Source organism: Scomber japonicus, chromosome 23 (genome assembly GCF_027409825.1).
Source record: "Scomber japonicus isolate fScoJap1 chromosome 23, fScoJap1.pri, whole genome shotgun sequence".
In the NCBI taxonomy this organism is placed as follows: domain Eukaryota; kingdom Metazoa; phylum Chordata; class Actinopteri; order Scombriformes; family Scombridae; genus Scomber; species Scomber japonicus.
In genome coordinates, this window is record NC_070600.1 from 4,718,627 (window position 1) to 4,741,366 (window position 22,740).

Consider the following 22,740-nt stretch of genomic DNA (forward strand, 5'->3'; position numbering starts at 1 on the left):
GGAAACTTTTTATTTGAAAATCAGGTTTGCCACTAAGACCTTTCAAACAGTGCAAAGCTGCACTCATTCTAGAAGCAGTTGCAATTAAAAGTTTATTTCTGGCAGCATCAGCTCATAGTTTCCCATTCCAAACAAATCCTTGTTGCCAACAGGAACAAAACACTCTAAGACTGTGATATAGTTCAACCAGGAGAGACCTCACCACAGGAATATGACATCAACATGATTTATTAAGGCCTAGTTTTGGCGCAGGCTCATGATGGCATGACCGAAACTGGTGCAGATCCTGGCAGAGCCCTCTTCACAAGTCTGATCTACAATCCAAAAGATAACCTATTATTAAAATTGTTAGCTTAAGAGAAAATGTTGTTTTACATCGAGGTCTGCTAAGCTAACATCACCTCTTCATTAGCAACACGTTAGCAGGATTCCTTTATGCAACTCTCAAGGCCTCAGTATGCTTCAAAGTACTCATCATATCATTTAAATCCGACCCCCCCCCCTTTTCACACAGATACAATATACCATGTCTAACACATTTGGACTTGTTAACAGATGATTGATGATAATTCCTGCTTCATGCAGTGATTGGACAGGTTTGCAAAATATTTAAGTATGCATGATTTGAACTGTTCTTCAGCTTTTTTATTACTCTTCACACAGATTTCCTGTTAATTTTTTTGCCTGAGGGCGACACCATGAATATCTTCGAGGAGAAACTGAAAGTGTACACCATTATATTAATTTGACAAGACAAAGGCAAAAGAGTTCTGGGAAAGAGATCAAGCTTTTTGCCCTTCCTTTGGCACATTGTTTTTCATTTTACGCATACTGAGACCTTTTACTTGACTTATCTTAAAAATCTCTGTCTTTTTACTTTATTTAGCCTTTAGTTCAGGAAACCTTTCTTCCTGAGTTAACAATGCTTACTTATTTAGTCTATGACATGGTGATCAGTTCCAACTTTGGTACCACATTTGTGCTCACAACATCCCTGTGAAATGAATGCTCCTGTCTTTCCAGAAGGAGGTAGGTTGGATCTCCAGGGCAGACCTGCAACACTTGTTAAAGAGACCAGGTGGGAGCCAGCCCAGGAACCCCCAGCCCCACCTTCACAATACACAGATCACAGAGCTGCTCAACATACTGGACTCAGAACACAGCGGAGTCATCCAGCTGAGCAGCCTGGAGAGACTCAACCCCATCATCCCCTCTGCTCCCTCCCCTTGTAACACCCCTGAGCCACTGGACGAGGAGACAGAGACTGTACGCTGGTTTAATCTGCTAGTGTTTGTGTATTTTCTAGTTCAATATGTTCATGCAAGGCCATAAATGTGTACTGTAGTATAAATTTTTTGATTTGTTTTTTTAGGTGCAGCAGAAAACACCAGATGAGAGGCAGACCACACAGTGGGCTGATAAGGTGTCTCTAGCATCTGCTTCATGGATAACAGTGAGTGTTTGAGCATACTCTTGTCAAATATAATGCATACACTATATACTATAGCATAGCTACACTATGAGATCAAACAGAAAGAAAACAAAATGAGATCAAAAGGGAAAAAAAGGAGTTAATTATTCATTCAGTGTTTGACTGTGCTGAATATGTGTGTGTGTGTATGTGTGTGTGTGTGTGTGTGTGTCTGTGTGTGTGTGTGTATATATATATATGTTAAGGTGGAGAGTTTGCTGCTGGAGAAGCTGTGTGAGCAGCTCAGTTCAGTCCTGGCAGCTCTGAAGCTATGTGACCCTCAGTGCACTGGATATGTCAAACAGGAGGATCTGAAGAGGGTTTTAAGCCACTATGGTTTTCCCATCTCTGACACACACTTCAACAAGTAAGAAACACATCCAGACCCACACACAGCATAGTGTAATTTACAGAGACCTAAAAAAAATGACCGTGGGAGACAACGGTAGCACCTGGCTGGCTGGGTGAGCTTTAAACTAGGGACTGTATTGCTGTTTCTCACTATGATACAAACTAATGAGCCATTATGCCAACCTGTGAGGTCATTCACTATATCTGCAACATAAGAATTCCGCAGTTGAGAGGTAGTGTTTATTAACTTTAAAGTCTGTGTAAAGTGGATTCAGACATTTTCTTTTAAACACATTAAATAGGTCATATGTATTAATGTGTAAAAAGCATTTCAACCATTTAGATGTGAATTGTGGAGCCAGACTTCACAAACTGTGTTTCAAGATTTCTGTGTTCAGGATTTAGTGGGCGGGTCTGAAAATTAGCATAAACCCGCCCCTGCTGCTGTAGAGGTATAAATACATACAGCACACACTACTGCTACTACAGTCTACAGTTAGCCGCTGAGTTAGCCGACATGCTAGCCGCCGAGCTAGCAGCTGAGTTAGCAGCAGAAAGCTCTCAGACCTAGCATCAGGGTGGTTAACAACACACTTTTCTGTGGTATGTCAAACTTAGAACACATATTTATTCTTACTTCACAGGCTTTAAGGGAATAGTTTGAAATTTTGGGAAAGCATATAATCATCTTCTTTCTGAGAGATGGATGAGAATATTGATACCATCATGTTTGTTTCTAAAGTATAGAGCTACAGCATATCTTAGTATAAAGAAAAAAAAGTATCTCTTTGTTGTGGTTGTAGAGTTTATCCATCCAATCAGCTTATAAAGCACATAAACACTTAAAAAAAAAAATGAACAGTTTAGATCAGTTTTAAGTTGCATCCTTCAATTTTATCTCATGCTAAGCTAATAATGTTCTACATAGCCTCATACTAATGCACAACCACGAGTGGGATTTGTATTCTCATGTAGCTCTGGTCAAGAAAATGAATCAGCATATTTCCCAAAATGTTGAAATATTCCCTTTTCTTTAACAAAAAAATAAAAATAAAAATTGTTCATGTTGCTAAAAATATTTCAAAGCCTCACCCTACATACAGATAAGATGGCTGAAACGCAGTTTAAAACCACATAAAAACCAATGCTTGACTTGCCGTTTGCAGGATGGTTTCAATGCAAATGTCTGGCATGTACTGTAAGATATGCCTTTGCTTATTTAGACAATTTAAGTAGACCATGACCCCCTTTTTTCTAGAAAATACATATTCATGAACCTCATTATGCCAATATCTATAATATTACACCCACCACATTGAATTGATTAAGTCGCTTATCCTTCTATCATGTTTATTTATTGATTAGGTAGCTTCATTGACTCTTCTTCAACCCTATGTATCTTAGCTGTTAATTGCCTGAAGGCAGAGGTTTGTACTCTTAAAGCACATGTTGGAGGTACTTATAGTATGTAAGCTGTATGAAAAAAACTGCTCCACTGACTTTCCTACAGTCCCCATTTTAATTTCCCCATTTTCCATTGTAGACTCATGTAGCTGTTATATCAGTTTAGTGTGGGGCGATTGCTCTTCAGGTGCGCTTGATTTGAGAGAGATAAGCCTCCTGAATTTGCACCTAAAATGCTGTCAAAATCAACAGGGGAAAAGGTACATAGAGGCATGAGGGAGAGTGCACTATCACTCTGACAAAACATTCACTACAAAGTGAAAAAACGAGAGTGAAACAGATGAAAGAGCAGGGGGAGTTACCAGATAATTAGAATGGCTCTAATTAAAATAAGTTCTCTTTCAAATCAAGCCTCTTAAGATATTAGTGGAAAGTATTGTTCTTGCCTTGTTCTTCTTTTTCTTTTCTTTTTTGGCTCAGATGTTGCTTAACCATCTCATGTGATGCTACTTCAGTACACTTTAACAATACATATTAGTGGGACCACAACAGAAATGACATTCTTTAATATCCAGGAATTCACATTATACACACCAATAATTATCCCTGTAATAAATTAGCCACTCCAAAGCCCATATATACCTATTTACTAGGTTTGACCCAGTCTTGACCATCAGCCTTTTACTTCTGCCAGTACCAGAAACTCTGAATGCTTAAACTGTAAAATAGAACATCTTACAAATATGATATGTAGAATGTTAGACCTGCTAATAAAAGATAAAACTGGTCATATGGGGTTTTCTCTTTGTGTTTCCAGGCTCTGTGGGTCCTTCTCTAGCTCTACACCTGGCAGCTCTTCCAGGTTGGTTTCCTACATAGACCTGTTCAGATACCTGGGAGCACCACTAACAGATGAAAGCACACCCTCCTCCTGCTACTCCCATACTGAGAGGTGAGTGTAGAGAGAGTGATGGAAACATGCTGTACTGACTGTACCATTAACTCCCATCAATGTGTCTTATTCACTGTATCTGATTGTTCTACTCTCAAACTGTAACCTGGCACCTGTACTCTGAAGCTTTAGCCTTCATTGAGTCATAACCAGTATTTCTATGTTGTGCTTGGGATGGTTTTTCAGTTGAAGGAGTGAATGTCACCCCAAATCAAAGGCTGGTTTGAAAAGTTACATTATTGTCTTTCCAGAAGGAAAATAGCACGTCTAATTGGGCATGATAACAGCCAAGACATGTCAGTGCCACAAGTAGAGAGGTTTTGGTATAGACGAATGCAGGTTGAACAAGCCTGACTTGTATAACCTGCATTAAACACTGTAATGTGAGAATCCATGAAAGCAGTTATATGTTTAAAATAGCATCAGCATATCATTAATATAAAGGTTAAAAATGTTTCTGTTTAATTTGTTTCAGTAACATAAACTTAAACTTTGTAAAACATTAAATCAATCATAAATCCTTACGATCCAATCACATTCTGAGCTGTCACCTTGGATATCTCTGGCTAGCTTGATACTAGCATTGCGTTTCCTGGCAAAAATTCCACTTAACACAATTATGTGTTTCTGATTTTTTTTTTTTTGAATAAGTGATGCATTTCTTATAATTATAATACAAGAAATGAAGTTTGCGGATTTGACTCGAAAGGTAGCCAGTAATTCTTATTAGGTTTAGTTAACTACTCCACACAGAGATTTAACATCCAGACTGTGGAGAAAACAATTGTGTCAGAAACTAAATGTTATGATTATAACTCCTGTTCCCTGAAAGTAAATGAGGTAACACACATAGTATGTAGTATGTTTCATATATAAATATATGGTTATTTATTTAGCTTATTTATTCTAGGTATTCCTTTTCATATATAAGGCATTCTTAGCCTTAGGTTTGATTACAGCATGATTCTCTGGTCTCACTCTGGACTTGGAACTGGTTTTAACTCTAGTTCTTTTGATCAATGGGACATGTGCAAGCAGACTCTTTACCACAACTACATCATCTCTTATTTATAGTCCCTTTCACAACAGGTGTGTTAATACTCATCAATCTCCCCCACAGGTCAAGCACATCACCTCAGTGTACCCTGCAGTCAGTCAGGGCACAGCGGGGCAGTCGAGACACCTGCAGTATCTTGGACATTGTTTTCAAGAGGATGCGATCAAGGTTAGAGCAACGTCACACAAGCCTCATCCATCGCATCCAGGCCATCATCTACAGCTGTGACGGGACACTGTCAGAGGCAGATATACGGAAGGTGAGGAGGGTTCAAATAAAAACTACATAAGTATCTCCACAGCATGGTCAACATACTAAACCCTACCAATGTGCATGCAGATTTTAACATAGTATATATACATTTGTTTTTTTTACTGAAGTGTATAGTTGAATTTCATCCTACTGTGTCTACTGTATATGCAGTCTGACTCATGGGATGTCTTCGGCTGGTTTTTAGCCAGCAGGAGGGCTGGCTTGCGTTCTGCTTTTCCTAGTCAGCAGCCAGCCAAGCGGATAAGCTACATGCTAATGAATATGAAACATTTCATGCAACAGGCAGCTTGGACCATGGATTTTGAAGTAATAAATTAACAGAAAAGGAGAGGAATTATTTTAAAGGTGCGTGTGTGTGTGTGTGTGTGTGGGGTGGGGGGGGGGGGGTACCAACACCAACACCAACTCCAACTGTTCCCAGACTATGAATCCTACTGACTTTGCTCTTGATTTTTCTTATACTGTCACCATGAGTCAAAATGAACCGCCGTGGCCATGTTTTAATAGGTTTTGGACAACAACAGAACTCTGGGCTCACTTTGTTGACAAGAAGAAATATACTAGAATATCAATTTTAGTGGCAACTGCTGATCCATAAATGTTGGAAATACTCCAACTGTTTCAGCAACACAAAAGCAGTTTTCATTTGTTCCTCAGTTACATCATGTGGAGCCAAACCACATGTGCTTCAGAAGTATACAGCAGCTCCTTTTATATTGCAATCTCTTGCTTTTTCCTTTAGGATATTGACTGATCAACAGGTTTAGAGTCTAGGTCTAGTTTGCCAGAGTCTGATAATTGTTTCAGGGAGTTTTGGGGGGGGGGGGACATATTGTTTATGAACCTTCATACAAGCAGAGAAAAGTAGGGCGTGTAGAGAGTGAAGACTCTTGGTAGAAAACAAGCAAAAACACACACAGTAGGAGAAGCTGCAATAGCAATAATTAGATTCTAAAAATAAAAGATACACCTGTTGCTTGATAAAAGCTGTCAGCATCAATGTTTCTGCTTGTTAAACGGAAAGCAAAGGTTGGATCTGTGAATCATCACACACTCCAACATGCAGGTTCTTATTGTGTTTCACTCACTCATCATTCTGTCTAAAGTTTACTGCCACTGCTACTCTGAATTGGGACAAGTACGCTCATTATTTTGCTGTCATTTATTACTATAGAAAACAAATCTGGCTGTCAGTGTGTAGTTCCATACTCTTCACTGATAAATGAATGGGATGAAATTACAAAGTAAAGTTTCAGTTTTCACTCCTCTCTTTCTTTCTTTCTCTCTCTTTATGTCTACTTACTTTTAAACACCAGCATCATTAAATCAATCAAACATTGCATGTGTGTGATATGTTGGTTTGTAAAGCAGTGCAACTACTTTGTTGTCTCTTGCAGCAGCAGTTTGACAGAGTGGAGCAGCCTGAACTTATTCCCAATCATTTTCTACAATGATGCACATTTACAGGTTTATATTTTGCATGATTTACAGTTTAAAACAGAGCTATAATACAGTGTGCAGTGCAGATATATTAGATATATATATTAGACATATATAGAAAATGAGCAACCGCACTGTGATCATCCAGGACTAACAGAGCTACAGATGATATATGGTGTAAACGCTGGCTGTGTTCTTCACCTACTCATACAGCCACATGTACACATTTTACATTTCATATCAAAAGTATCAGAGTCACCCAACCAAAGCTCACTGTTATTGTGGAAAGAAAGCACCTTTGTTAAGTAGAAAGTCTTGTCTCATTGTGTTCCTCAGAATGTCAGATAGCTCTGAGCTGTTGACCTTATTCTTTAGAGTGAGAGAATACAACTGCAGATGGAATCAGCAGTGAATTACTGACCTGCCTGCTGAAACGAGGCCTTCCTGATGCTTTTCTTAAACACTGTCTGGTGGCTTTCTGCTCAGACAGAGCCTCTATTAATGGTAGCCACTCAAAACTGAAAAGTAAGTTCCCAGGCCTGGGACTTGCACACAGATCAACCACTTCACAGCTATTCTTGACAAGCTCTACTGTCTGTATGATCAACAAAGAACCTAACCTGAAGGTATGTGTATGTTTGAGAGGGATTGGTTGAGTGTTAGGGATGAGGTGGGTGGCTTCATCTTTAAGAACAGTAAGTAACCAAGTAAAGATGTGAACCAAATCAAATGAAAGATTTATTTATGAGGGGCTAGCAGCAAGGTTGAGTCCACTTGCCTTTATTAGAAACCTCTGGCTGATGGTGGACGCACTTCAGGAGCTTAAATACTTGTCTGAGGCTGTACAGTCCAGAGACATTTACACTGTCCTAATCAGTCAATCTGATAAAAAGGCAGCTAGTTTTAATAGCATGAGCAGGAACCCAGGCAGTGATCCATTCTACAACACTACACATGAGGCAAGGTGCTTTTAAAGGCATAGCACTGCTAGAAGAGGTATCACTCCTTACCAAAGTCAATATGTTCGATAATAAAAACACTTAGGTCAAGCCCTCTATTAGGTATGTATCTATGTATGTGGGGGAATGAAGAATGCTGTATTTTAAAAACAGGATTCTCTGGAGTTGAGCAGAGTTATTGGGATTTTAAGGAGGCTGGCAGTGTATATTAATGTCCTGAAAGTTAAACATGCAGTGGAAACCATTACTGTGAGCAGTGCAGTGTGTCAGAGAGGTATCTTGAAAATGAATACAGTTGTGCTCTGTCTGACCTGTGGAGTCAGTGGAAGAAGCCTTTCCTGTCACCTCACCACATACAGTACATTGACTGCAACGCCACATTAAGAGTCTTCAGATATGAACATGATGATATGGTTGTTTGGCTTTTTCCATACCATGATATACTTGTTTGCTTGCTTCCGTGGATGCAACATGCCGATTTATTATGTCCTAAGTATTTAAATAAGTTTGTTTACAACCTGCTTGTGTACCACGTAATTTTTTTTTGTTTCCACTTTCACATATGAACAGGATGAGAAATAATGGCCAAAACCATGAAAATAAGTTCCAAATTGTATTTAATATATTTGTATCAAATATATGTTTTAGTGTATAAGCACAGTGAGGTGTGCTGTTATATTTTGTCCTCGCCGTGCAGCAGTTGGTTAATCAAAGAAACAGGTCAAATTTCTTCATGCACCTGTTGTACACGGAGAGTGATTCTGTGAAAAGTAGATGCAAACCGGCTTGAAGCAAAGCGCAGGAGGCTGCTCACATTTTCTAATGTGTTCTGCTTTCTCTCCTGCTGCCCCCCCTCCAGATATTAGAGGACAGCTGGATCATCTTGGACAATGAGAATTTCAACAAATTCATCGAACTGCTTGGCCTCATAGACGGACGGATTGAGTGCCAGGCGTTCCAGAGGAAGTACGAGGGTGAGGAAAGACGTGAAGACGACAGCCAGAACATCTTGACCAGCAGCAGCAGCAGCGTCAGCAATCCCATCAGTTCTGCATGGCAGGGTTTTCAATGCTTAAATAGAGATTTCAAAAATCCCTTCCTACTCCCCACCAGGCTCCCGTCCCCCTCCTCTCCATCTTGCCATGCATCCCAACTTCTACCCCACCCACAGCGATCAAACATAAGCCCCCTGCTTCCTGTAAAATGATGTCTTTCTTAGCACATGAGCCATTGGAGAAATCATTGTGGATTATAAATAGAGTAAGAGTGAGCCTCTTCGTCTCTCATTAGCAGAGGGGGGAAGCATGCAGATTCAGAATCACACTCATTTCTGCTTGTTTGGGCTAATTATGTGCTTTGGAAGCAGAAAACAGAGCAGCAGGGCATCACTCTAATTTGTATCCTCTATAAAAAAGAAACAGTAGAAAGAATAACAAAAAAAAGAAGAATCATTAAACAAAGCCAGAACATAAAGTTAGTCATGTTTGCAAGGCATAAAGATGTATTTCCTAGATTTAGAGGACAAGTGTGTTTGTAATTAATGTAACACCTAATGTAAATTAGGTCAGGCTGTTAAATGCCCAGTGTGCTTGCCACACATGAAGAGCACTCAAATAATCCACCAAATGGAACAGAAATGCCAATTTGTTTCATAATTCCCTCACAAAGTAGGAATTGGAGGGAAGCAGTTGGTTGTGTGGCTGATTAAAAGGACAGAAATGACAGCACTAGTTTCTCTGTGGTGTGTGCAGAGGCCACAGCTAGAGATGGACAGCAGGACTCTGAGGGTTCTGGTGAAAAAGAGGTTTTCACACTGCTCACTTCTGCTGAGCAGTGCCTGGCGGCCATGAAGACCAGGATCAAGATCATCCACAAGGTGAGCAAGATGTTCTCCTGCTCACAGACAGAAAAAGACTGAAAAGGATGATGGTTCTTTCCCCTTAGATTTATTTACAGGAAATGTTGCATCGACATGATGCTAAAGACAGAAAGCCTGTGCTGGGCATCTGTAATGTCATTTCATAATGACCTCATTATTACAGATGTGCATCACATCTACATTGTCCTTTTCAGGGTGCTTTATCATTCTCACACTGGTCTTGGTACTCTCACACATTTATCTGCAAACCTCCTCAAATATACAGTTGTGGCTGGTGCACAGAGCCAACATGAAATATGAAACATTACAGTTTCCAGCTGCACTGACCTCAGCTGCTTCGTGTTGATGATTGCTTCTTTATCCTTTTCGTACCTCCAAACCAAACACTTCCCATATACATGTCACTGTATGCAGTGACATCCCCAATGGGTTGGAAAGTAAGTGAAACTTCCTGAAGGATCAAAGTGCTGGTACATATTAACAGATGTAAAGAGTGCACATGTGGCTGTAGAAGATGACAGAGACCAGACTAAACCCCTTTTTATTTTTGTAATTTGAAACAAAAACTATGTCTGACTGGTCTGTAAGAAGATGCCCATGTTGCTCTTCAACTGTTGCATTTCCCACAGAGCAGCTGTTCAAGCCACTGACCAATAGATGTGTGAGCTGTGGTAAAAACACACTCGCCATTGCCATTACCAGTAACCACAAATGTCGCCAAATCAACCAGAACCGAAATCCTGAGGATTATGACCTTAATTTCTTGAGATGTGAAATAATGTTTTAGGATCTAATAGCATATATTTGCAAACGACCACCACAGTACAAACAACCTTTCAAGCGCTGTCTCTCTCCATTAGGACAACCTGACAGCCTTTCGCCTGATGGACAGGAAGCGTAAAGGCGTGGTGGACTGCCATGATTTCAGAGTGTTGTACAACAGTCTGGGATTTATGTGCCAGGAGGGAGAGTACCAGAGGCTGCTGCATCTGATTGGTCTGCAGCCTGGAGGCAACCTCAATTACGCAGAGTTTGTCAGTGTTGTAGAAAATAAAGGCAAGCATGGGACACAAACTGCTACTATGTGAGTGTGATTTGATCATTTCTGATATTTTACTAAGAGGAAAAGTGAGTCTTTAGTGTGCATACGTTTTACTTTTCTGTCTCTCCTGACAGACAAGGGCAGCTCCATGATCTGCTGGCCTGTGAGGCACATTACAAGTGGGCAGACATGTGTAAGGTCAGTATGAACTCACATAGAGCACTCATAGAAAGATCCTCTGAAAGAACAAACCTACCTCTACCTCTCTCTTTCTCATCAGATGTTGTGTCACTGTGACACCGACGGCCAGGGTTGGATAGATAAAACGAGCTTGAGGGAGCTTCTCTACACCTATTCTCTGCCTTTAACATCCAACGAGTTTGAACAGCTTTGGTTGAGGTAAGAGCATCACAATCACAATATTACACATCATACAGTAGTGCTCATTCAGTGCCTGTGACTGTTTTTAACTTCATTTCAACAGGTATGATCCAGAGGGGAAGGGGTCTGTGGCGGTTTGTGACTTCCTGGAAAGACTGGGCTTTAATCATGATGTGAGACAAGGCCAGATACTGAAAGAGACTGTTGTCCTAAAGGATGCCAGCAGACCAGATGTCTCTGATACTACCTCACCGCAATGTATCGAGTAAGAGAAAGAGAAGCAGAGCATTGTGTGCCATTTAGGATGATTTAGCCCACATTATTAATGGAGGAAACAAGTTGTTTTTTTTAATTGCCTAACAACAAAAACTAGGCCTTTGTAAAAGGCAGCTGAGCCCAGGTTATTTGTGATGAGTGATCAGAACTAAATAGCTGACCCTTCAGAGTCTCAGATCAGACACCCATGAGATTAGTTTTGTTAGTGTTAAGTTTAATGTTTGTTGTGATCCAGTTTTTGTAATGTCATCACGGCAATTGGTGAGTGTAGAAAGGAGGAGCCAGGAGGAAGGTTTAGGGTCAAGGTACAGTCAGGTGTCATCTGCATAGAGGTGTAACAAAGTCCTGAACAGCAGATTATCTGAGCCAGAGGAAGCATGGAGATGATGAATAAAAGGACTCAGCAGGGTTAAGTATAGAACCCTCAATGGTAACTAATTACTTCAGGTCAGTGAGGTAAGGCTAGAACCAGGAAAGGGGGGGTACCAGTAAAGCCTACGTACTTAGTCTTCAAAGTAGAGAAGCGTAAAGGTTTATAGTTAATGCATCTGAAACACACAAGTTTTAATATGATGACAAAGTACATACATCCAGCTATAACAGTAAATACTAACTTGAATTAACATTGATTCTCTTTTGCAACCTATAAAACATAATGCTAAAAGAAACCACACACACACACACACACACACACACACACACACACACTCGGTCTTGTTTCTGTACTGACTCAGGCAGAACATTTGCACTAAAAATTAAACCACACAGACTTTAAAAGACAAACCATTATGTATTTTATGGAATGATGGATATTTACATATTTTAGTTTTCAGGCTTTGGTCTGAATCTCGGAGCGTCAATACATTTCAATTTTTCATATCCTGGTATATTACTCTCCTGAATGGGCTTCTTTTCCCCGGGGGGTTTGGATAAACAAACATTTAAGCCAGTGTAGAAACATTTTGCACATGCTGTGAGTATAATTGAGCCTTGATAGATATTGCAAATGCACCGTGCCTCATTAATTCACCCTAACACTCATGTGTAGCTACAGTATAGGTTTGGTGATTTATTGGTGTAAACAGACTTTAGGAAAGCAGAGAGAGAGGCTTGAGTAGTGGAGAGGCCTTTTCAGAACACACTCAACAGAAATGTCTCACTGATAAAAGCAGTGGATGTTAAAAAAGGGAACATAAGCAGTTCTATAAAATCTATGTTGTGCTGTCCACAGACAGGTTTTACAGGATAACTACAAGGAGCTGAGTGATGCTCTGATTGGTCTAGAAAGAAGAGGAGACGGCACAGTGACGGTAGAGGAGCTGCTCAACCTGTTCCACTCCTGCAGGTGCTTCATCCAGAGAGAGCAGCTCATAAATCACCTCCACAGGTCAAACACAGCTTTCACTTCCTGCATAGAGACACACTGTATCTGTATCTGTATCTTATGAAAGGCTTTGATAGATGCTTCAGGCCTCTTAAAAAATACTGTAACATTTGACTTTATGCCTTCCCTCAGATTCAATAAATATGTGACTACTTATGTGCTAATACTTGAAAAAAACATTCATAAACAGTTTTGTAGCTCTTTTCCACTGTAGTGGTGACCTGTAACCATGGAGATTCCCATATCTTGATCTTGTAAGAACCTGTAGGGATCTACCTAGTGTTTCCACTGTGTGTTTCAAACCAGAACATTTTAGATAAACATTTTTTCACATTTTCGGTGACAAACAGTATAAGTAAAAGGAATAACGACATTGAGTCTAAAGTCATGCTATGCTGTGCTATACTGTATACAGCTGAGGCTGATGGAACTGTTTTCAGCTATTTGGTCTTAAATCAAAAGTGTTAGCTTTTGTAGTTTTTATTTATTTACATGTGAAAATATGTAAGTAAAATATATACAAATACAAACGGTAGAACTTTACTAGTCCTACCCCTTTTAAACACTTACAATCAAAACAAAGAAACCATTCAAATCAACATGAGAGAATAAAGAAACAGTAACAGACATCACTAGTTATGACAATATGGAGACCTTGAATATCCATAGCAATTTATTATTAGTTATTAAGATATCACCCAAAACCAGAAATGTGAACCTCAAGGAGGTGCTGGAGAAAATTTTTAGGGATTCATTCTCTGGGTATTATTACTATCTGTTCAACATATAACAGCCTCACTGTTTGCATGGCTTAAAGCTGAGCAGCTCCTCTTTCATTTCCCTTTTAGGTTCAAGGTTTCCATGACCGATAACAACAGGAGGATTTCTTACATGGACTTACTGTCTGTGTTGAACCATAAAGCAGAGAAGAAGAATGAGCCTTCTCCTTCTACCCCTGAAGCTATTGGACAGATAGAATCTCTGAACGGCCTCAGTCCAGACACGGCTCTGGTGAGGATGCAGGAACTGGTCACTGCCTCAGCACCTAACCTGTCTAAGGTGAAGCTTTACACCCACATGCTGCATGCCCCTTTGATATCAGTCTGTCTTTGAAACTCTGTAGGCTTCAATGCATCTCCAATACACACACACACACACACACACACACACACACACACACACACACACACACACACACACACACACACACACACACACACACAGCAGTGAGGAAGACTTTGTTTTCAGCAGTGTGTACTACACATTTCTTCGGGGCAAGCTCCGAGTAGCTTCCACTATCTGTTTTACTACCCAGTTACTACATTCTAAAAGAAATCACTACACATTCTAAAAAAAGTGTATGTTTGACTTTGTTTACACAGAAAACTGGCTTTGTAACAAATTGCAAATTGTGCTGTTCTACTTGTAATTGTCAATCAATGATGTGAGACACACAAGCAGTAAGATGATCAGTAGCCAATAGATTAGCCAGATGTAAATAATCCCTCATTGCATAAGAAAACTGTGTATTACAGTTTGTGTGTGTGTGTGTGTGTGTGTGTGTGTGTGTGTGTGTGTGTGAGATCATCATCCTGTGTCTTCTCCTCTCCTGCAGGCATTCTCTGCCTTCGATCAGAGCAGCACAGGGACGGTCCGAGCTCTGGACTTTCGTCAGGTCCTGGAGAATTTTTGTGCCCGTCTGTCAGACAAACAGTTCAGACACATGCTGACCAGACTGGAGTTAAACAGTGAGAACTGCACCGTTAACTGGAAGGACTTCCTCAGCAAGTTTCAGTCACAGAGCCCCGTGGTAAGAGAGGCAGACACCACAGATTAAAGTTGAGATCTACACTTAGTCACTGTTTGTTAGTGATGATTTTTTACATGTATTGCACAAAACACATAACATGGGGATGATCTGAGTGTCAGAGTCAACCCTTACATATCCCAGCACCTCAGACAGTATACACATACAGTAGTACACATATAAACATACTCATATTCACATATATACCCACTGCTACTTAAACAGCATGCTTATTTGTATACTACATATTTGCTTTTACTTGGGCACATAAGTCTAAACAATAAAAACATACCTTTATATAAAGATACTTTTATTGTACTTTTTTTTAAAGTATAACAATGAAGAAAATAGGGAATTTGGGGAAATATCAGCCAATGGAAGTGTGTGTTGATGTCTGTGTTTGATTGAGAGCATCTGGCAGGCTGCCAATGATTCATACAAAACTCAGGAGCGCCATCATCAAACCAAAAAGTGTCAAATATAAATTCATACCTTTTTTAGTGTGTGGTTTTACAGTGCAGGTTTGAATGCTGTGACAGTTTAAAAGCAGTTAGATTTAAAGCACCCAACTCTAGTTAAATCACAGGTTAGATTCATGTTGATAATGTCTCACTATTTTATTAATTTTTTTATTTAGCGAATGCAAAGTCTTTAAGCCAAGCAGTTGCCTCCTGGTCTGCTGTATGGAGGGTGACTAATCCTCCTTTCAGTCTTTGGAGAGGACAAACTTCTATGATGTGCTCCATAGTCTGCTCCTCTCCACAAGCACACAGTGGGCTTGGGCTACTACCCCATTTGTGAAGGCTGGCCAAGCAGGGGCCATGTCCAGTCCTGAAACGACTTAGCGTAGACCACTGTCTCCTTGGGAGGAACCTGTTGGTTGGGGTCTGACACCAGATGTTTGTTTGGGACCTCCTTGGACTCCCATTCGTTTCTCCAAGCTGATTGGATGGTGAAGTCAGCTGGTAGGGTGTTCTTCCAAATTGGCCGCCTGGATGGAAGTCGAGCAGTGGGTGGGTTGTAGATGTCTTTATGGATTGGTAGATGGGGAGAGTCTTTGGACTTTTGAAGCATCCTTTGAGTGAGTGCTGCTCGCCGGATATGTGGAGGGGGTATGTTTGATAAGACAGGGAGCCAGGGGAGTGGTGTTGAGCGAATGGTCCCGGTTATGGTTCTCATGGTTGTGTTGAGCTGGGTGTCCACGTAGTGGGTATGGGATGACCTGGACCAGGCAGGGGCACAATATTCTGCTGCAGAATATGCAAGGGCCAGTGCTGAGGTGCGCAGTGTGGAGGCTGCCGCCCCCCATTTTGCACCAGTGAGCTTGCAGAGCAGGTTATTCCTTGACTTCACCTTAGCTGCCGTCCCTTTTAGATGTTCCTTGAAGGATAGGGTCCTGTCAAGGATCACTCCAAGGTAGGTTGGATTAGAGGCATGCTCCAGCTTGAGTCCGCTCAGATGGATGTTAAGTTCTCTGGCAGCTTTTGCATTGTGCAGATGGAATACACTGGAGACCGTTTTTCCTGGGCTTGGTTTTAGGCGCCAGGTTTTGCAGAACTGGTCCAGTTTAGCAAGGTGAGCACCTGCTCCAGTGGGTCAAAATCTGGTGCTTGGAATGCCAGACAGATTTGCGGGATTTGGTGGTGGGTAGGTCGTTTGTGTAGAGGTTGAACAGAGTTGGAGCTAGGACTGAGCCTTGCAGGAGACCATTTGTCTGTGTTCTCCATGCGCTCGTGTTCTCTCCGAGGTGGACTCTGAACCTCCGGTTGGTCAGCAGAGTTTTTATTATTGCTGTTGCCCAGGCAGGGAGCACCTTTGTGAGTTTCATTAGGAGGCCTTTGTGCCAGACAGTATCATAGTGATAATGTCTCACTCAAATAAATGATTTCCCTAAATGTGGAGCCACCCTTCTAATTGTAGGTCGTCCATACCTTAAACGTGTGTGTGTGTTGTGTTTGTTTCTGCTGTAGATGTCAGAGAGGTGTCTGAGCAGGACCAGGGAAAGGCCTAAAACCACATCTGTAGTCCAGAGCGACACCTCTGGAGTCACTGTGGTTCTCCAGCAGATCCAGGAAGTCTTCTCAGGCCACTTGTATGAACTCACCAAAGATGTGCTGGATTTGGACTCCTCCAACAGCAGCACCATCACTAAAGAGCACTTCAGACAGCTTTGTACTGGCCACTGCCCGACACTCACACATGATCAGGTGAAGCCAGAAAAATGTGTTTATTATTATTTCTGCTAATTATTTCACAACTTTCTAATCCAGAGAATCCCAAGTGGAGACATTGAAGACAACAAGAACATTTCCAACATATCTGCCTGTGCTTTCAAGCTGAAACAACACACACTGGCATCAGTCCATGCTTACAAATGAGAAGATGAATCTACATTTTTGCTACATTTGCCAGTTCGGTTCTTTTTTAGTCTGATATGTTTTCTTTAATTATTCTAATCAAAATCTAATTTATCTTTGCTGATAATTACTGACTGCGTGAGAGAGTAGTCGTCTGGAAAGCCAATTTACGTGTTGTGTGCAACTTGCTTTGGGGGTATCAGTCCCCCCCTCAGTGAGGATGATTATTTGCATGTGTGCTTTTTTTTTCTTCTTTTTTTTTGCTTCTCAGTTTGAGTGTGTGTGGAGTCAGATGGCTGTGCAGGACCAGGGGAAGCTGCAGTTCAGAGAGTTTGTGAAGCGTTTTGGTGCACTGGGTAGGACCGCCCACACGGAAGCACAGAGTCCCAACAACAGGGTCCCGTCTCTTTCCCCCGAGCTCCCAGCCTCAACACGATATCATTACACAAACACTGCAGGTGCCACTCTGCATCGCTCTAAGGTACAGCTCATTATATAAATACTGTAGATTAAAAACACTAGTGAAATTTTGTATTAAACTTCCAAATGTCTCAGCAATGAATCATGTGAGTTTTAATTTGAGCTGCTGACAAAACATGATTTAATTCATGTTTTAGCTGAATGCTGCAGTTTAAACGAGCAGCTTCACACTCAGTTTGGAAAAGAAAAAACATTCAAATACTGCAGTATGTGACTGATACAAATAAGAATGTGATTCTCCAGCTTTCAGACATGTCTTGCACTCACGGACATTTTTGAGGTTTTTTTTATCAATCAGTCAATCTTTATTTATATAGCGCCAAATCACAACAAAAGCCATCTCAAGGCACTTTATACACAGAGCAGGTCTAGACCGTACTGTTTAAATGTAAATTAAAGAGATTCAACATTCCTTCATGAGCAGCACTTAGTGACAGTGGCAAGGAAAAACTAACCTTAAATAGAAAGAAACCTCAGGGAGAACCAAGCTCTTATGTCTATTTATACTTCCACTCCTCTACATTCCAGAAGGAAATATTGTATTTTTTACTCCAATACATTTATTTCAAAGCTATAGTTACTAATTAGCTTTCAGATCAACAAAGTACTGTAGGGATGAAATGTCATTTTTTGGGGCCACTGATGCCACATTTAACATTTAAACAGTGAAACAGATTTTACATGTTAAACAGGTAATGTGTTCTATAATCTATATGTTCCTATACTGTTAGTCAAAATGTAAGATAATTAAATATGAAAAATTCCAGGAGTGATGAAGCGTTTACTGCTGCTGTACATCTGTACTATACTTTTACTTTTGGTACTTTAAATATATTTTACAGCCAATGCTTATGTACTGTAAGATTTCTATTGCTGTGGCGTAGCTACATTTAGTCAAGTAAAAGATGGCAATAATTCTTCCACCACTGCAGATGAACTCAGTGCAGCACATTAATGTGTTCATGCAAGTTGAAAATGTTTCAACTTGGTTGGAAAAATGTGCGCTCACCTCGAGGTTAAAAACTCCAAATCATGAATGCACACAGAGGCAAATAATCTTCTGCACACAGTCTGTGTTTAAGTACATGTACAGTTATTTCATCATATGTGTAACCTACTGGACTATTTCTCACCTCACGTTTGTTTAGCAGCTGATCTGAACAGTGTAGGAGATATTTGACATTCATAGAACAGCCAGCATATTTTCTGTTACCTAAAATTCTAAAGTAAAAACCAGATACAGTCCAGTGAGGTGTGATGTTTAACTCAAATTATACAAATGATCGATGCAACACAGGATTTATGACCGTGCAGATGTATACATGGAACCATGAGTGCATCCACTGTATATTTTGTAGAAAGTCTTTATTGTCCATCATAGGAAATTAGTCTTGCAGCAAAACAGACAGAACACAGCAGACTCATTGTCAGTGAACCAGATTCCTATAGATATCACAGATTAAAGAGAATAAGACACAATAACAGTAAAACAATAAGAAACACTCATTAAAACAGGTCAGACTGATTAATGGAGACTTAGTGTTTGTAGAAGTGTTAGAAGATGATGATGTCATGAGCTGACACATGTTTAATTTTGTCTGAAGAACTCATTTAAATTTCTGGGCTGATGTTTTGAGGCTGCAGATATAACACAAAGCACATTTCAGCTTAGAACCTGAGTTAATAAGGAGTGTGGTGGCCAATATATGTAAATCATAAACTGTCTTGATTTCATAGCAGAGGATTCATCTTTCAGTTCTGTGTGAGTTTGGTGTTAGACACTGTAGAACATTCAGCTGGCTGATCAGATTGAATAAAGATGCACTCTAGGGTTAGAATCAGCTGTTTTCTCCTCACTGCCCTTTAACAACCTGAGATGACACGTGTCTTTATAGTAGCTGTGCTGCTCTCTCCTGACCCTCCTCCTTTCTCTCCCAGTCTGCTTCCCAGTGTAGCTCCAAGCATGGTGCCTCAGCAGGGAGGCCTGGAACAGGAAGCCTGCCGGGCATCACAGAGAGGAGGCTGCGTGGGGAGGTGCAGCGCTGCTGGAAGGACATCCACAAGAACTGCAGCCAGGAAGATCCTCAGCAAGAGGGACACATCAGTGCTGTGTCCTTCCTGGGTGAGCTGCAAACTAAACACACTGAGCTGTTCCTCCTTCATCATCATGTAGACAACATAACAGCTCTGACTCTGTGTGTGTGTGTTGCAGAGATCCTCCAATCTCTCAATATAAATGTGAGTCAGGTGCAGTTTGAGCGTCTGGCTGTGAAGTTGAACATCATGAATGCAGGTGCTGTTTCATATCACAACTTCCTTCGTCACTTCCTCCTCAACCTCAGACCAGCAGAGACCAGGAGGATGTTTGATCGTTGTAAACTTCCTCTTCCTGTTACACCGGTAAAAAATGAACTGTTCTACATTTCAGTGTGTGTTAAATTAATTAAACTAGCTCTCACAGACAGTGAGTCAAATCCATGTGCCAGCAGACATAATATTTGTAATAAAGATTTGTGATTCAAGTCAAACCTGAATCCCAAATCTTTCAAAGACTTTGAACTCAACTTGACTTTAACACCAATGACTTCACTTGAACTCCTCTTTAGACCTGGAATGACATCATATCCTCACAAAGCCCAAAGATAAAAAATATAATTTTTTTTCAGTTAAACTTTGACTCATTTAACAGCCTGTAATGTGAAAGGGAAAGATGCATTTGACAGTCGTTACTCTTTATTAATGACTTAACATTCACAACCCCTCTTGACATCCAGAGACATTTTTCACAATCTGGCAACTCAGCTGTTGTTCTTATAAATGGATCATAACCGATTTATAAAGTATTACAGCTTTCCCACGTTCCATGAGAACTCACTGACCCATGACTGTCTTCAGTTCTGTTTTTGTTTCCTGTCCTCCGCTCACTTTGGAGCCAAGTTCTGAGAGCTAAATTTCGGCACCCTTCAAGTCGCGGTACTAAATCAGGTTCCAGGTACTGGTGGGGGGCTCACAGGGCTGTCAGGACAGAATCCACCCTACCCTTCAAGTTCTCAAAGGATCAGGTTCTAGAAAGTTCCAGGTTACACTGAGCTATTACTGAACAATGAATATTAATTAACCATTGAGCCATTAGTTACAACATATAAGTGACTCATTATAAAGTGCTACCAAATAACAGTAAATTAGCACACATGTTGGTGTTTATCATTGTAGCTCTGCTCATATATCCAGTCAGTAAACACTCACTACATTTACTGTTTACTTCCATTCTCATGCTGAGCAGCTCCTGTTTAACCACTGATCTATTGGACTTTTTTTGGCTGCAAGTTTGAATTAGGTTACAGTAAAGTGTATTTGGGGGTGGGGATGGGGTGTCTGGAGTGTGAGGGGGTGGTAATGTAATGGGCGACGGCAGGTTGCCAGATTGTGTAAACTCAGCAGGGACCTCCCACCCTCAGGCTCTCCACTATTCGCCTCCCATGACAGGAGAATTTGGGCGAGTGCGTTGGTTAGCAGCGCTGTGTTGGCATGGTGAGGTGTATATGAAGCTTTAAACAATGACACGCGGGTGGGCATGTTCTTAAAGGACCCCCCACACCCCCCCGCTGAGTGACGGAGCCAAGCCCCAAGCTTCAGTAGAGCGTGTGGGTGAGGGCCTAATCTGGCAACCTGCAAGCTGCAACCTTCCAAAGTAACTTTTAGAATCACAAAGACGCGCTTTGTTTCAACTGAACCCACCATCTGTGGAAGATTGGAGAGACCCCCCCACCACCCCCCACCCTCCCCCCCGCATCTTATCTGATTCGATGGTGTGTCTGTACACGAGTTTACAGGCGAAACGTCTGATAACAGAACAAAAAGCACTTTGTTCTGAGTCTCAACTTGTGAAGAAGTGAAATATTAGAGACAATGTGTGTTCATGCTTCACTGTTTGTGTTTCCTCTGCATGGTCCGGTTCAGATGATCCACGGCGTCTTGAGTAAAGACTGCGTGGAGGTCATGCTGAGGATCTACGAGGCAGTTCGCTCCTCCTGGTCCTCCATCAGACGCAGCTTCCTGACGTCCGACCGCACCCGCACAGGAAGCGTCTCCGTGCAGGACTTCAGGAAGGTGAGTCCACAGCTGCAACGCTCCACCCTGCAGAGCTCCACCTGCTCCGCTGGATGTGAGCCACGTCAAACACTCCATGATAAACTGGAGCTTCATGAATTATTGATAAAACGGTTTGAGCTCCACTTTTGTCTCTCCTATCAAAACGTCTGGAGGGAGAATGATGGAGGGTGACTGGAAATCCATAAATCTCCAGTGCGCAAGCTTGCAGAGATACACACACACATACACACACACCTGTTCACTTGACAGCCAATCAGTAATTTTAATTGTTCAATTATGCTGAAGGTTGAAACAAGACCACAGTGACATTTTGGCCCAGGAGAACAGCAGCTGACACTCCTGTTTTATTGTCCCTGCCATTTATCTCATGTACAATTTAGTGAAGACCAGGCTTCCTGAGCTAATCGATAGAAACAATTAGCAATCTGGTTAAGGATGACATCTCCTAATCCCCCCCCACCCACCCACCCACCCACCCACACACACACACACACACACACACACACACACACACACACACTCAGCAGCCAACTCTTCTTGTTGTTGCCCTGCAGGTGCTGCGCCAGTTCAGTGTGAGTCTGTCAGAAGAGGAGTTCTTCCACCTCAGCTCTTATTATGATGCTAACACTGCAGGGGAAATCTGCTACAATCACTTCCTGTGGGCCTTCCTGCACTGACCCTCTACATCAGTTGGCTGACCAACCTGGAAAAGCAGGGCCCAGATCCTCAAGAGCCTCAGAGAACCCAGGTTTACTATGTGACTACTACTCTGTGTAATCTGATTATTAACTGCAGATTAGTTTATTAATATGCACAACAAAGGAGTAATACAAACTAAAATGAAGAGTTTAGGTTGGTTTTTGTAGGTATTTGAAGTACTTAAAGCCTTTATGCTAAGCTAAGTGAATCATTATCTTCATATTTAGGGTACAGACATGAAAGTGGTGTCAAAACTCTCCTCTAATTCTCAGCAAAGAAAATAAATAAACCAATCAGAGGGATTTGATTAATTCCTTTAGATCTGATTGGATCACTCCAAAGTGGGCATGGTTTACCTGTACCAAACTACCTCCCCTCGTGTTAGTCCAGGAACAGATACATTAGCTACTATATA

The 22,740-nt window shown here is 41.1% G+C and overlaps 1 protein-coding gene across 1 annotated transcript in view; it reads left to right on the top strand.

Annotated features, from left to right (window-relative positions):
- The window catches only part of efcab6 (EF-hand calcium binding domain 6), a 51,112-nt gene extending 28,809 nt beyond the window's left edge, over nt 1-22,303 (top strand). The window contains exons 11-33 of the mRNA XM_053314205.1: nt 1,024-1,266; nt 1,373-1,453; nt 1,678-1,838; nt 4,044-4,178; nt 5,299-5,494; nt 8,767-8,953; nt 9,659-9,783; nt 10,647-10,870; nt 10,963-11,026; nt 11,109-11,227; nt 11,313-11,474; nt 12,717-12,872; nt 13,718-13,928; nt 14,485-14,679; nt 15,884-16,092; nt 16,174-16,251; nt 16,424-16,493; nt 16,647-16,883; nt 17,305-17,514; nt 19,452-19,635; nt 19,726-19,913; nt 21,474-21,623; nt 22,181-22,303. Of these exons, the coding sequence (XP_053170180.1) occupies nt 1,024-1,266; nt 1,373-1,453; nt 1,678-1,838; nt 4,044-4,178; nt 5,299-5,494; nt 8,767-8,953; nt 9,659-9,783; nt 10,647-10,870; nt 10,963-11,026; nt 11,109-11,227; nt 11,313-11,474; nt 12,717-12,872; nt 13,718-13,928; nt 14,485-14,679; nt 15,884-16,092; nt 16,174-16,251; nt 16,424-16,493; nt 16,647-16,883; nt 17,305-17,514; nt 19,452-19,635; nt 19,726-19,913; nt 21,474-21,623; nt 22,181-22,303 (3,708 nt within the window). The remainder of the gene's footprint in view (nt 1-1,023; nt 1,267-1,372; nt 1,454-1,677; nt 1,839-4,043; nt 4,179-5,298; nt 5,495-8,766; nt 8,954-9,658; nt 9,784-10,646; nt 10,871-10,962; nt 11,027-11,108; nt 11,228-11,312; nt 11,475-12,716; nt 12,873-13,717; nt 13,929-14,484; nt 14,680-15,883; nt 16,093-16,173; nt 16,252-16,423; nt 16,494-16,646; nt 16,884-17,304; nt 17,515-19,451; nt 19,636-19,725; nt 19,914-21,473; nt 21,624-22,180) is intronic.
- The last annotated feature ends 437 nt before the right edge of the window (nt 22,304-22,740 follow it).